We start from the raw sequence: 16,196 nt of genomic DNA, 5'->3' as shown, positions 1-16,196 counted from the left end.
TGAATTGAATTACTGACATAAATGAACTTTCTATGATATTCTAATTTATTGAGATGCACCTGTATAAGGAGCAACATTTTCAATGCTTCATTCAGATATAAAATGTTTTCGTAATCAATTGGCTTACATTACTTATTACACATGTATGACTTGTGATCACTAACTGACTACATTTATGTGACCCAACTCTGCCAGTAAATGTATCTAGAGTGCAGCAATTGAAAAAAAAAAAACATACAGTGGGAGAAATGTCCACAGAGTTCCAGTAAAAACCACTTTACATAGCAAACATGTCTGGTGGTATTCTATCAAGACGGCTGTAAACCACAAAACAGACGGAAGTATTTAAAAGTGTAGCAGTGGGAGATGAGTGGGCCTCTTGATTTCTAATGTCATATCTGGGTGAGAGCAGCAGGGGGCATCAGTGAGCACCAGGCAGGCCTGAGCAGGGCTCATGGCCTCCTCGCTGCTGTGGGGGCCGAGTGTACACTAGTTGGTCGATTGATACTGTGTCTGCTAAACATAGAAAATCACTGTGTTCACCACAGACAACGTGTCGTAACAGCGAGTTGTACACACTCTGTACGCGAGGAGCACAGCCACGACCGCACCAACGCTCCACCTGTCTCCATTTTTATTTCTTTATTTTCCATCTTTCATCTTCTACCCCACCAACTCCTCCCTCCTCCCGTGTTGCTCTCCCTCTTTTCTCTCACTGTATCTTAATATCACTCCATATCTGGCAGGAGTAGCCAGTCGTCATAGCAACAGTACCGTGCAGTCTCCCTGGGGATTGTGGGATATCGTTTCATGCTGAAACGGAACTGTGTGTGTGTGTGTTTGTGAATGTGCCGTGTTTATGTGTTTGCTCGTACGCTGAGTGAGTGAGTGAGTGTGTGTGTGTGTGTGTGAGAGAGAGTGTAAACTGGCCAAGATTTTCTTTCTGTCTCTTGTACAAATCCCAGTGATTGTTATTGGAGCTTGGATGTGGTGTAACCGTACAGAGAGCATCTCTCTTTTTTCTCTTTTCTCATCACCAACATCCCAAACCGATACACTGAAGTCCACCAAACTTATTAGATTCCAGATCTGGAGATGAAAGTCACATCTCTCACTAACGCTGGGCGATCACAAGGCGCCCAGATCATTAAAACACATCAAGTGAGCAGGCAGGAGCACGTTTGAGGATCAGACTTATTTCTGGCTGCATGTTTCGGCTGCTAATTTCAAAAGAATATTGTTCCTAGTGGGGTTTATTTTTATTTTTTATATTGATATTCTGGCTTGTTTGGATGTTATATCTCTCAGCTGCAGGATCTACAGAATATTTTCACTCACATTCAAGTTGATTTTCTCCTAAAAATGAACTACAATCATGGAAAAAAATATATATAAGACCACCCTTGTTTTCTCTAATCTCTTGTTAATTTTAATGCCTGGTACATCTAAAGGTACCTTTTGGACAAATATAATGATAACAACAAAATTAGCTGATAAAAGTTTAATACAAGAGCTGATATCTAGACATTTTCCACGTTTTTTTTTTGATAATGATGATTTGGTTATTATCAAGAAAACAATGGAAAATTGAAGAAAACAATGGTCTAATGTTTTTTTCCACGACTGTGTAATGTGTAATATTTTTTGTTTGCTCCTTGTGAGGAGTTTCATGCTGTACCTGTAGAAATAGGAGCAGCCTCTAACTGTGTTGTGGCCAAAGTACTCCTGGGTCTTCTCGTTGCCAAAGTCTTCCAGGGGGTCGGCCCACAGCAGGTCGCACATGGGCCCAAACGCTGGGGGCTCCTTGAACCGGTCCAACTAGGACATACAAAGAACACACACACACACACACACACACACACAGAAAGAAACACACGAAAATATAAGCTTACATTATACACAAATGTCATACAAAAGCACATACAGTCACGGAAAAAAATATTAGACCACCCTTGTTTTCTTTTGCATTTTAATGCCTGGTACAACTAAATGTACATTTGTTTGGACAAATATAATGATAACAATAAAAAATAGCTCACAAGTGTTTAATTTAAGAGCGGATATCTAGACATTTTCCATGGTTTTCTTAATAATTGATGATGAATGATTTTTGTTATTATTAAGAAAACCATGGAAAATGTGTAGATATCAGCTTTTAAATTAAACTCTTATGAGCTATTAATGTTTTTATCATTATATTTGTCAAAACAAATGTACCTTTAGTTGTACCAGGCATTAAAATGAACAAGACATTGAAGGAAAAGGGTGGTCTAATCATTTTTTCCATGACTGTAGACACAAAAACATATCAGATACCTCACAATTTTTGAACGTGAGTCACACACCAATGCACCAGCACGTATAGGATAAATCAGAAGAGAAAGAAAAGCAAACACACACACACACACACATACACACAAACACACACACACACACACACACACATGCATACACACAAACGCATACTGTCAGAGCAGAGCATCTCCATGGCAACCCTCACCACACAGGAGGGAGAAGATGTCACACCAGCACATTCACCATGGAAACGCTGCCATTAGATGAGGAAGTGTGTGTCCTCATGTCGCCGTGTTGATTTGTGTGCCTTTGTATTCTGTATTACTGTGAACTGTTTACATGCAGCATGCATTCACTGGTTTCTTATGTGTTCTCTACATTGACAGCACATTCGGGTGTTTCATTAACATTGTTTTTTCCCCCAGTAATTAATTAAGTAACATAAATGTTGGGCAAACTGCGTAACTGTTAGAGATGGGGGAAAAATCGATACAGCATAGTATCGCGATATTTTGCGTGGTAATATTATGTCAATTCATGACCAGCAAGCATCGATATTTTAGGAATATACTAGAGATATACTGGTATCATATGACACTAGAAGATCTAAGGAATCTATAAGCACCATCATGTGTCAGGATGTCGTGTCGGCAAGTTGTTGAAATAACGCTGCAAAGTTCGGCTTCTTTATGTTTCATTCAAAAAAATTCAGAGCAGTGAAGCTTAAAGTTTTAGAAAGTTTGTTGGTCAGTCTGTGGGTTTGACTCTCTCTATTGTGGAGAAATAAAAAGACTGAAGTGAGATGAATAGACTGAGAATTTTCTGTTATTTGACAAAACAATTCTTGATTGAATTTAATTTTGTGGACACAAAATGCAGTTTCACAATTAAATCACAATATATTGTACTGCAATACTCACCATATCGCAAAATATTAAAAATGGCAATAATATCATATCGTGACTCAAGTATCGGGATAAAATGGTTTTGTGGGGCCTCTGCTGATTCACACCTCTTGTAATTGTTATAAAGACTGTAATTCCTTCATTTTAAGCCTTATTTTACCCCAAAACTTAGAAGCCAAATACCTAAAAAAATACAGATAGGAGTGAAAGGGAGAAATATTCCACCATATTTGTTAAAACATGTGTTCATAGTAGTTTATATTTACAGACCACAAACCATATAAATTCAATGCAGAGTAAGTCATTTCTGCCAAAAGATGCACATAGATGAGACTTTGACAGTTAATAGACTGCAAGCTACAAGCTGATTTTCATCAATTTCATAAAATGAGCAATAACCACAATATTTATGGGTGTAGTAACATTAAAACCCCCCTACACATAAATGAGCTGTTCTTGGTAGTAGCTACCTAGTTAACTATTGTTTTAGAACATCAGATTTTATGTAATTTCTGTAAATTTGGAAGACATATATTGCATTATATTATACAACTTTATCTTGACATTTTGACTTTTTTCTTAAACTTAATAAAGACCTACCTGGCCTTTCCGTACAAATTGTGTGCCTGCGTGCGTGCGTGCGTGCCTGCGTGTGTGTGTGTCTTTTCATACCTTCTTGATGTCGTCCAACGTGTGGATCTCTGGTGAAAGCCCCCCATGCACACACAGGAACTGCTGGTTCATCAGGGCTGCCAGGGGCAGGCAATCAAACGCCTCCATGCAGGAGTCGTACACCTGCTCCGAGTACTTGATCTTACCTGGAGGTGGTTAGAGGGGTGGAGAGACATTTCAAAAGCTTGAGACAAAAAAGCTCCTGAATGTGTTTTGACATGCTTTGAAGAGCCACCATGCAGTAAGTCCCTGTCACTCGCAGTGTTACATATCGCACACAAACACACTGCAACAAGGAACGCAAAGAACAAACAAACATGGAGCTTTTTACATGGCTGGATCTAAAGACCTCATTCATCTAAAGGCTTCAGACAGGTTCTTCTAAGAACATAATTTAGTTTGCTTGGGTGTAAAGGCGCTAACATGTAGGATTTTCACATTGCGTGTTATTAATTTATGCAGCTATCTCTTCTCCAGCACTCCCATATGACCTGTTTCTCTCCCCTCTGAAGATTTAGAAATGCTACTTCCCCGAGCAGAAATGTACATTGGTGAAAAAATGCTCCATGTTACAGTAGAATTATTATTAAAGACAACATGTGGATGTGAAGACTCCAGTTCTGTTTCCAGTGAGCAAAATCTGACCCAAATATAAGCATGAAGGAGCGTAGAGGCGTCACTGTGAGGCTGACTTTCTGCTTTATGGGAGAAAAAAACAACTTCTTTGATTTGGCAGCAATATCAATAAAGCCATCCAACACGCAGCATCTTTAAAGTACATTTCACACATGGGCGTAACAATACATCTGACACAAAACAATATCACAGGATTAAAATAGCTGAAAGGAGATCGGAGGAGAGAGATAGAAGAGGAAGAGAAAGAAAGAAGGGTGGAATTTTGAACGAGCGAGAGCAAGGAGGAGGGCAGGAGAGAAAAAGGAGAATGATAATTTCATAAAGAGAGAAGGAGAGAGATTGATGGGAGGAGAGAGGAGAAGGAGGAGAGGTTAAGAGCGGTGAAAGGAAGGAGAGGAGACAGCAAGGCAAGGGAGGAGGAAAGAAGGATGGGAAGGGAGAGTGTGAGGGCACGAGAGCGACACGTACACAAATCAAAGCCAGTATTGTAGAGTAGCCTACAGTAGCCAGCATTAGTGTGAGTGTGTGTGTGTGTGTGTGTGTGTGTGTGTGAGACTGCGAGGAGCGTGTTTGTCAACCTCTCCATCTGCCTTGTGTAGAGCAAGAGCTCATTATTGCTAGTCCACCAGTTTTCAGCTCCTCCGACACACAGACACTTAAACATTTATGAAGACGCTCTTGCACATGCATGCTGCAGTCACAGTACATGCTCTTGCACACACTTGTGGTGCACATACACACACACACACACACACAATCACACACATACACAGCAGATGGTAATTGAGGGCGACCACTATTCGCCATGAGCACCAGGGGAAATTAGCTTCCTTGTCCCTTGGCCAATCAGACACAGAGGAGCACGTCCCTGAGCCAATCATTAAGGGCCAAATTAATTTGCTGCTAATCACCCACTCTCGGACAGGACGCGAGGAGAGTCAGAGAGACAGAGGGAGAGACGCTGTGAGAGGGATAGAGAGAAATAGGAAATAAGGAGGGAGGGAAGAAGTGGAGGAGAGATGCATGGGAGTTAGGACACAAGCTGGAAGGATGAACATGATGAAGAGAATGAGAGATAGATTATTTTTAGAGCTGATGATGTATTGATTAGATAAATGACAGAAAATGAATCTGCAACAAATAACTTCACAGCTGATTATCCAAGTCTAGCAATTGTAACTAGTGCTTTCTCTCAATTCACTTACACTTTTGCAGAGGTGCAAAAGTATTTTTTTGTAATCAACTTTTTCTTTATTTCAAAAATAATTGCAAATTTACGTACAAATCGGCATATGCACATTTTATAAGAAAGAAAGATAGTCATATAGATTGATCAAAAGTCATATGTCCATTATTATACCAGTACGTATGCCACATTCAGAGGCACATCAATGAACCATTTAAATCAAATAATTGTGAAAAATATAAATAATAATAATAAATAACTACACACAAACAAACAAATAAATCAAATCAAATAAATAAATCAAAACCCCCAGATGAAACCCATCCACTCCCTGGATCCAGACCCCAGACCAACAAAAAACATCTTACACCTGAAATCCATGGAGAACAGTTAGAAGTGAATGCCAAGCATCAATTGCCGACTCTTCAGCTCCATGGACTCTAGCTGTCGACAACTCCAGATAAACAATATCTAAGTATGTCAAAACTCAAACTCGGTCAGAAAGTGAATGAGGAGGTTTCCAAACTGGCCGTAAGTCCAGCCAACAGAGGTGCAAAAGTTGTATGTGGAATGCTGGAAACTTCTCACGCTCAATGGTCGCCATCTTGGCCACGCAGCAAAGGGGGAGGGACAACTAAACTTGTGAAAATGGCAGCCGAGAAAGCTGCTCCGGTGAACACACACAAGCAGCTTAAAACGAAATGTGTGTTTGTTTTTACCAGTGGTGGAATTAGGATTCAGATCTCTTACTTTAGTAGAAGTACTAGTACCACATTGAAAAATTACTCCACTACAAGTAAAAGTCCTGCATTCAAAACTTACTGAAGTAAAAGTACAAAAGTATCAGCATCAAAATGTACTTAAAGTATCAAAAGTAAAATTACTTGTTATGCAGAATGGACCCACTCAGATTGTTTTATATATTCTAAATATATTATTAGATTATTTGTATTGATGCTTTTATGAAAGCTGTGTTTTAGTAACTAAAGCTGTCAGCAAAATGTAGTGGAGTAAAAAGTACCTCAAAATCTACAACCATAGTGTATGTAGCAAGCATTCCTATTAGAAAGAGTCATAATTTAGCTTGTCTTGTCAACTGTTTTAAAGACATCTCTTTTGGAGTCAATAGGTGTGTTTCCACTATAGTCGAATACCCGGAATGCGGCGGGTCTCCCTCGACGAAACGCCCCTAATTTGAATGTGAGCTGCCCCTAGTGGCCGTTTGACCGGCCGTTTTTTTGCCCTGTCGAAGGGCAGGGCCATTTTTCTCCCCTGAAAAAAGCCTGGTTTGTGATTGGATAGAACGCTAAGCAGGATGTGACGTAGTACTTGACGCCACAACAACACACCATTTCTAAAAATGTGAAGTAGCGAGTAGTCACAAGTGACAAGAAACATAAGCCCCTTTCATAGTGTGGTCCCGCTATATTGCTGGAAATGTCTGTGCCGGCTTTTCGCCTTACCGTGTGTTCAGACCGGACGCTTAGCGAATTTTCGCGTCGCGTTACTCGCGCGAGTAGTTGAATTTACTCGCGTCACTCGCGCGAGTAAATAACTCGCGAATTTTCGCCCAAGAGACTATTTAGCGCCAAATAATTCCCTCCATTTCATTCTGTCATCAACCATGACAAGCATAGCGTCCCTGTACCTGCTCTGGAAGTCCGAGATACGTCGGAAAACACGTCGTCGTGTCTGGGTGAGTGACATCATCCGGAGGCGCACTCAGCACGGAGAGAGGACCGCAGAGTACTTCCACCTTTTTCCTGTCCCTCCTGCCGACCCACTCCTCCTTCCTGCCTCTTTTCTCCTCTCTCTCATGTATGTATCTCGGACACTGTCGTCCAGAATCTCAACGCTGATAGGCTGTCCCGACACAGCGTAACATGAATATTTCGCCAAAGTTGAATTTATTGAACTCACGCGAATTCGCGTTGTTTCATTCGCGCCGCGACATTCGCGTCAATCGCGGCATTCGCGTCGCGCGAAACCCGCGATTCGCGCCGCCGGCAAAAATTCGCGTCTATTCGCGTGTTTGCATAGACTTTGTATGTAATCTTGTCGCGCGAAATATTCGCTACGCGTCCGGTCTGAACACAGTGATCCTGTGAAGATGAAACTCTGCCCTTTCATAGTGCAGTCCGTTGTCGTGGAATGAGGTGCACAGTAGCACAGTGCTAATAGGCTACACAGTTAGCTGTTAGCAGTACAGTGTGTATGTGCTGCAGCAGCATGTGTGTATCATATAACTCTATGGAGTCTTGGGCTATTTTGTTGGTTTTTGACTCTTTTTCATTCTGCCTATATATATCACATGAAAAATGTTTAGCATGCCATGTTGGTATCATTTTCTTAAGCACAACCTCACCTATATGACCTGATCATTATTTTTTTCATTTTGACTTACTGGATCAACATTTTGAACACAAAAAACACACAAAAACACACAAAAAACTTTTTTTGTTTAAACCAAAAACACAAAAAATACAAAAGTTTTACAAAAAATCCCACATATAACCCACACAAAACATGCATAAGTAAAAAACACAAACCTCCCACAAAAAATACAAAAAACACATTTAAAAAACCAAAAACACACAAAAAACACATTTTGTTTTACAAAAATACACACAAAAATCACAAAAAACATAAAACACAAAATATTGCATTAAAAATGCTGAATGCACACTGCAAAATTTGAAAAACCTCAGCAAAAAAAACGTCAGTAAAATCATGTTGCACTTGGTCATGGTGGTTTTCACTTTTGCTGATAAAGAGTTGATGTGTTAAATGGGACATGGAAACTTCTAGAAAAGCCAGAACTTTAGAGGGAAGCTGACAGCAGGGCTCCATGCTGCTTCGTTTTTACGTCGTGACGTCATGAAGAAGTCGTGCTCTGGTGCTTTGTTGGACTCCAGAGGGTTAACAATCTCTGTTTACAACAAGCACCGGACACTCTGTGCACAGTTAGCCACAGTTTTGTTTACAATAAGCAGCCGACACTGTGTCCAGTTAGCGACGGCAACCACAGTTGTTTTGCATGCTGTCGAAACTGTCACTAAGCGACGATTGAAAACCACCTCCGGAGTCTCGTACATCCCTCTGGAGCCTTTTTTGAAATGGAGACATGTCGAGTGAGCGGCTATTTGAGAGGGCGTGGCCTGAAACTTTCCCAGCGGCTACTCTTTACCCTAATGGAAACACAGTTTACTGGGAAAATGCTCTTTGGCTGCATGTGGATTTTTAGCTGCAATAGTGACCACTTGGAAATAATTGACTGCAAGGCAAAGCAGCAACCCCACATACAGCTCGTGGAAGTGGAAGCTACAAATGTAAGTATCAAAAATAACACAGCACAGGCATGGCAGGCCTCGGTCTCATTATCTCCACATGTAAAAACAGCATGTGCATTGGAAGAGAGAAGGGTAGACATCAGTAATACCTCGTTCTAAAAGCTTCTTCTCTTGTAACAGAGACAGTGACTGTTCAGAAGTATGAACAGTGAAGCAACCTCTGTCTTGCTTGTTCAATTACATAAGCTTTACAGCTAAAGAGGGCTGTGCTGGCATGAAATAACAGTTCTATTTTTCATTGTTTCTCTGATAATACTAGAACTTACTAGCTCTACACTGCAAGAACAAGACAAATGTTTCTCTTTATTTTCATGTCTTCTACAAAGATCATCTTCATCTTGTGAGGATGATGATTTTTTTTTGCCCATTGACTTTTTAGCATCAAGCATATTTCTTTCTAATATTGTTTTTTTTAATAATTTGCTGCCCCACTTATCTTATAATTTAGAGAAATAACTGATATAATTTACAGGAATTGTATGGAATGAGGTTAAAGAGTAAAGAACAATAAAGAATAAAGATGTGAGGGGTGAGAGAGACACTGACTCAAAGGAGGGACAGAGAGAGAGAGAGAGAGAGAGAAGGAGCACATTATATTAGGAGGAGACACAAGAGTTACTCACATTCTTGTTTGAAGGTGAAATATTCTGTCAGATGTCTACATTCATGGTTTCCCCGTAGAAGAAAGAGTGTCTTTGGGTAGAGGATTTTCAGTGACCACAGGTATAACACACACTGAAGGTCCACCAGGGAGAAAAGGGCATACAAACTGGTTAGAGATGAGCAACAGTTGTACATTAAAAATATCATTAAACTTCAGAATGTGTCAGTGGATTTATAGTGGAGACTGACTCGCTTTTGGAGCCAGCCTCAAGTGGTCATCTGAGGAACTGCAGCTTTTTCAGCACTGAACACTGTAATACATTATTCTGTAGTCATTTCATTTTACTTAATATATTTGATAAAATGTATTAAATACAAATAGGTCCTTGATTTTGAGGCAGTTGTTTAAGTAACTTTAATATAAAAATGTTATGTTATATACTTATTTTGATCACATTAAGGTCAAGGTCAAGGTCACGTTTATTTCTAGAGCACCTTATATACAACCAAGGTTGACCAAAGTGCTTTACATAACTGAATAACAACAACAACAAAATCCAATCCAATACAAGATACATAATTGAATAACAATAAACTCACAAATAAAAATAAAAGACAATTTGATCTAATAATATATTACATGAGATGTGCAATACAACACACAGAAACAACTGTCTTCTCACACAGGTTTGAAAGCCTGGGAGAAAAAATGAGTCTTAAGAGAAGATTTAAAATTGTCCAAAGTTTTTGATGACCGGATATGCAGCGGTAAACTGTTCCACAGCTTCGGGGCAGCCACTGCAAAAGATCGATCGCCTTTAGTTTTTAGCCTGCATTTAGGCACATCCAGGTAGGACTCATTTGCAGACCTCAGAGCTCTTGTCGGTCTGTGAACATGTATGAGTTCCGTCAAATAAGCTGGAGCCAATCCGTTTAAAATTTTAAAAACAAACAGGATCAGGATCTTAAAATTTATTCTGAAACGGACAGGAAGCCAGTGTAGAGAGGCCAGAACTGGGGTTATGTGTTCACGTTTCTTTTTGCCTGTTAAAAGATGCGCTGCAGCATTCTGTACAAGTTGTAGGCGTCGCAATGAGCGCTGGTCTAAATCTACATACAGCGAGTTGCAAAAATCCAGTTTTGTTGAAATAAAAGCATGAATAACCTTCTCCAGGTCCCTAGGAGAGAGGTACGGTTTTACCTTGGCCAGAAGTCGCAGCTAGAAAAAGGCACTTTTGACCACATAGCCGATTTGCTTATCAAGTTCAAAATCACTGTCGAAAGTGACACCAAGGCTCCTAATGACAGAGCAGTTTTTTGAACCCAGGGAGGGGGGCAGAGCATCAGCACAGTCGCTGTAATGTTTATGACATTAAATATAATCTTTACGTGTATGTATTTCTAAATCAAGAGAATTTTGAATGAATCCAACACAATAGAATTAGTCAGTTTTTAAATGACAGGCACTTCCTGTTAAGTTGTTATTAACTCAGTTTGTAACGTAGTTAGATTTAATTAATATTATTGCGTGCAATCTGTTGCCTCAATTTTATTGAGTAGCTATTGTTTATCTTTTTTTACAGTGAAGGCTGCCACATGGTAAACACTAACATCTATATCTCTATCCATCAACTTATCCAGTAAAAATGTCTTCCTTGCGAACATATATTTTTTTCATCACAACTGTTCTTGATAACAATATGCCTTGTTTAAAAGGTAAGCATCTAGTATTTGTCCATAAATACATGATAACAACCTTCTTTCCGTTTTTCACAATTGTATTTCAAGTTTGTTAAATATTTCAAGTTCAGTGAGACACCAAGGTTATTATAGTTAACGAAAACGAAAGAAATAATTAAATCTAAAATAAAAATAAAAACATTTTCATTAACTGAGGTAAAAAAACAACAACTGTATTGTGTGGTTACAAAACTAACTAAAATTAAAGCAAAAATGTCCTTCATTTTCATCTTTGTCAACTTTTTTCAGACAGGAAGCATTGGTAAATCTGTTTATTGAGACTGGGATGTTACATGACTATGTGAGTTGATTAAAGTTCAAAAAGGTCAGCACTTCACCCGAACCAAAATTCAAAACACCCAGAGCTGCAAGAGTTAACAACCTTATTGGGGCTGAGATGGATAATAAAAGGAAATAAAGGCAACATTTATTGTGACCTTTTTGAATCTCTCACTCAACAAATACCCCATTACAAAAAGTAAATAAAACTAATAAAAACTAAGCATTTTCAAAAAAATAAAAACTAGCAAACTCACTGTAAAAACATATTAAAACTAACTGAATTTGAACACAAAAAGTCACAATGAAATTAAAAATCATGAAAAATCTAAAACTATTATAACCTTGTGAGGCACAACCATAATTTGACATAACTTTAATAGTTTTGTAAGATATACACAGTCATGGAAAAAATTATTAGACCATTGTTTTCTTCAATTTCTTGTTCATTTTAATGCCTGGTACAACTAATTCTGATAATAAGCCTTGATAATAACCAAAATCATTATCCAGAAAACCATGGAAAATGTCCAGATACCAGCTTTTTAATTAAACTGCTAATCAGCTATTTTTGTTGTTATCATTATATCTGTCCAAACAAATGTATCTTTAGTTGTACCAGGCATTAAAATGAACAAGAAAATGAAGAAAAAGGGTGGTCTAATAATTTTTTCCATGACTGTATATTAAAAGACAAATATTAGAAACATTTATCAAAGTTTCCGCGCCCCCCACTTTGTTAAACTGTGTGATAGAGGACTGGACTGTGGGCCTTGGCGCTCTTTTAGTGGACTTCTAGTTGCTAGTAGTAATTGTGTCAGGCAGTGTTGGAGTTATTATACTTTCACTTCTCCTCATTAAATTCAAACTCGAAAATTCAAAGCCAGACACAGAAAATCATGATGGAGGCGTTACAAGGAATTCCTTCTCTGAATGAACCATCCACTGCCCGAATGAATTAATTGAGCTGAAAGCAAAATGATCCTTTACCCTGGTCTAAAGATAGACATAAACAGGCGTTTGACGAGAATCAGCCCAAATAAAAGCTACTGATCGAGGAGAAAATGAATTGACACTTTTAAAAAAGGACTAAAAACTTTCCTTTTTAGCAAAACCTTTGCTTCCTCCCGTCCAGATGGTTTTTATATTGTGTATGTATGTATGTATGTACTGTATGTATGTATGTGTGTGTGTGTGTGTGTGTGTGTGTGTGTGTGTGTGTGTGTGTGTGTGTGTGTGTATGTATGTATGTATGTGTATACTTTTTCTTCTGTTTTTAGCAGTTTTATCCTTTTTAATCTTTTTTATAATTAGACTGTTATTCTGTAGCACTGTGAGATTTTATTTAATGTAAAGAGCATTACAAATAAAATGTATTATTGAAAACAGCTGTGGCTACTCGGGATGGGAATAAGTAATCGATGATCGATTAATTGTTGTTAAGAATTTGGTCGATCACGTGGAATTTTTAATCGATCTGTGTATTTTTTATTTTTTTATTTTTTCTATGACAGTGTGTCAGTACTCAGTGAACTAAGCGAGCGTCAGTTCTACGTCAATAAGCCAATGAGCTGAGAATTAAGTTGGATAAAGCTACAGTTTGCAAACTGAAAGTTGTATTAACAATTATAAAACACAGCAATACAAGATAGTTAATTTGAGCAAAACTAGCTTTCTGAATCAAACCTTGCTAGTATGAATTACTGAGTTTAAAAAAAACATATTTAAACACAAAATGCAGATGCAGATTACTGTGAAAACTAACCTCATGCCTCTTCGGGGGCTAAAACATAAAACATTGAACTTCTTGACGTTTTCTTTGCAGTTTAATCTCACTTGAGATAGTTTTAAGATTGACAGGGTCCAGTCTCTTTTCGTCCTTTCAAAATAAAAGCGTCAAAACAGGCTTTTGCCCAGTACTGTATATATATCTTTTATTTTGCCCATGTATGCATGCAGCGATTAATCGATTAATTGATCGTTAACGTTATAGATAATTGAGTTGGGAGGTTTTTTCCAAACGCCCATCCCTGGTGGCTACACAACTTTTAGACTATAAAATCAACTGTTACCACTTTACTCCTACAAATGGCTGAGAGGCTGTTCTGTCACCTTTACACAGCACCACCCGTGCTCCTCTCTCAGTCCCCTGCCTCTGTGCCCTTGAAGTGTGTTAGGAAGGTGGCCTAAATATCTCTCCCTCCCATCCAAGCTCACTCCATGTCAGTGATACGTCCCTCATGCAATAGAGGCCAAGTGGCTCAAAGCTGAGGCATTCACCCTGTGCTTGTACTATTATGGATTCGAGTCACACTCCTCGGCTGCCAGGCAAAGTAATCACAAAAATACTTTATTGCACTCACGTCTATTTCACGGAATCAAATGTCCAAATGGCCCGCTGGATATACCGTCTCTTCTCAGTTTCCATACATATTTCAGTAAGCAGCAGATTACACTCTTGTTAGTGATTACTGACCTTGAATCATCCATGAATTTTAAATGACTTTGGTCTATGTACATATTCAGACACACATTGTGGCGTGTCAATGCTAATCTCAAGTACCTTCTGTACATTTATAATACATTAAATACAGCACTGTGTTGTAACTTTAGACCTCAGTAGTAAGATAAACCTCGCCAATAGAAACTACATAATAGACTTCAGGGCAATATGCACGATAATTGACATTGATTTAGTTGTAAGCTTACTGTATACACAATACAGCAAGCTTACGCCGTTTTTTGAGTAAATTCACGTCCATTCTCACCTCGATACTGAAGTAGCCCCTGTCCACATAGTCCCCTAGGAAGAGGTAGCGTGTGTTGGCAGGAGAGCCTCCCACTTCAAACAGCTTCATCAGGTCGAAGAACTGGCCGTGGATATCTCCACACACTGTGGAAAACAGCACACAGCAGTGTTAGGATCACAAAGACTCATAGTTTCTAGCCGCCACATGTTCAGTTTTTCTACAATTCAGCGTGGGACCGTCTTTGCTTCAGTGGCTCCATATGGCCTGATTTGCATCTGCAGAGGTATATCTGTCCTGTCTGCCGATCTAGAAACATCACTCATCTGCCTAATGAAGAAAAAACTGAAAATAAGTGATAAAAATATCCTCCCTGAAAGAATCTTCTGCAATCATTGTGAGGTCTCTGTTTTTAATACTACCTGTCAGTAAAGGAACACACCAGGGATCTAGAAAAGGCTCTCACATGTGTGCCTCATTTCCACTCACTCCGTTCAGCTTACTGTGGTACCAGGCAGTGGTGGAAGAAGTATTCTGATCTCTTGCTTCAGTAAAAGAACTAACACCACACTTTGAAATTACTCCACTACAAGTAAAAGTCCTGCATTCATATTTTACTTAAGTAAAAGTACAAAAGTATCAGCATCACAATGTACTGAAAGTATCAAAAGTAAAAGTACTCGTTATGTTTCTTTATGTATCCATACTATGAGACTGTGCCATTCCCCTTTGGTTCAGGCCTCCTGGACTCAATCTCTGGCTCTTTTCCTATGAGTGGACATTCTGGGACATTTTGTTGGATTTACATGTATATTTGTACATTTTCTTTTTACGTTAATTCATGAGTGCTGTCTGTCTGTCTATTTTGTTTTGTCTTGTTTTATCTGGTTGTTGTTGTTGTTGTTGTTGTTGTTGTTTTTTCTCCGTTTCTTATCTTTCTTTTATTGTACGTGTTTGTATATTTATGGACCAAAAACTTTGCATAAATAAAATTTACAACAAAAAAAAGTACTCGTTATGCAGAATGACCAAACTCAGGTTGTTGTATATAACCTAATTATATTATTGTATTATTGTTATTGATGCATTTATTAATGACGTTATGTGGTTTAATTTATAAACCTGTGTAATTATTTTAAATTGATATGTATTTATTCATGTTAAATCTCAACCTGAAAAGTAATTAAAGCTGTCAGCTAAATGTAGTGGAGTAAAAAGTACAATATTTGACTCTAAAATGTAGTGGAGTAGAAGTATAAAGTTACATAAATGGAAAGACTCAAGTAAAGTATAAGTACCTCAAAATTCTACTTAAGTAGAGTACTTGAGTAAATGTACTTACCACCACTTTTTTATTAAAATCCACCAGTATAAATCCAAACAATAAAAAAATCTTGACTATCCACCAACAAGAAGTGGTTTAAAAATGCAGTTTAATTTAAAAAAAAGTATAAAGTTACAGAAAATGGAAATACCCAAGTAAAGTACAAGTACCTCAAAATTATACTTAAGTACAGTGCTTGAGTAAATGTACTTAGTTACAGTCCACCACTAGTACCTGGTGCCTTTCTCTATTTTGTTTATCACTGCAGATTATACTCTCTCAGTGTTGGCTGGATTCTCCAGTATTAGTATCTAAATTCTCAGCTAAAATGACTAAATTCATTATTATTATTATTCATTATTCAGCATCTACTGTACTTTGATAGTCATTCGAGTCACTTTTCAGGCAAAAAAAGAAAAGACATCTGCTGCTTTTCTTGGTCTAATATGTTTTTATACT

At 38.3% G+C, this 16,196-nt stretch overlaps 1 protein-coding gene across 2 annotated transcripts in view; it reads right to left on the bottom strand.

Moving 5' to 3' along the window:
* LOC131981638 (protein phosphatase 3 catalytic subunit alpha-like) overlaps positions 1-16,196 on the bottom strand; it is a 41,665-nt gene that overhangs the window by 20,037 nt on the left and 5,432 nt on the right. For both annotated transcript variants that reach the window (XM_059346027.1, XM_059346026.1), the window contains exons 2-5: positions 14,435-14,559; positions 9,668-9,779; positions 3,873-4,018; positions 1,679-1,818 (exon numbers count right to left, since the gene is read on the bottom strand). In XM_059346027.1, coding sequence (XP_059202010.1) covers positions 1,679-1,818; positions 3,873-4,018; positions 9,668-9,779; positions 14,435-14,559 — 523 coding nt within the window. The remainder of the gene's footprint in view (positions 1-1,678; positions 1,819-3,872; positions 4,019-9,667; positions 9,780-14,434; positions 14,560-16,196) is intronic.

This window comes from Centropristis striata, chromosome 12 (assembly GCF_030273125.1).
Source record: "Centropristis striata isolate RG_2023a ecotype Rhode Island chromosome 12, C.striata_1.0, whole genome shotgun sequence".
Taxonomy (NCBI): domain Eukaryota; kingdom Metazoa; phylum Chordata; class Actinopteri; order Perciformes; family Serranidae; genus Centropristis; species Centropristis striata.
The sequence above is the reverse complement of the archived record's forward strand: the minus strand, read 5'-3'. Positions and strand labels throughout refer to the sequence as shown.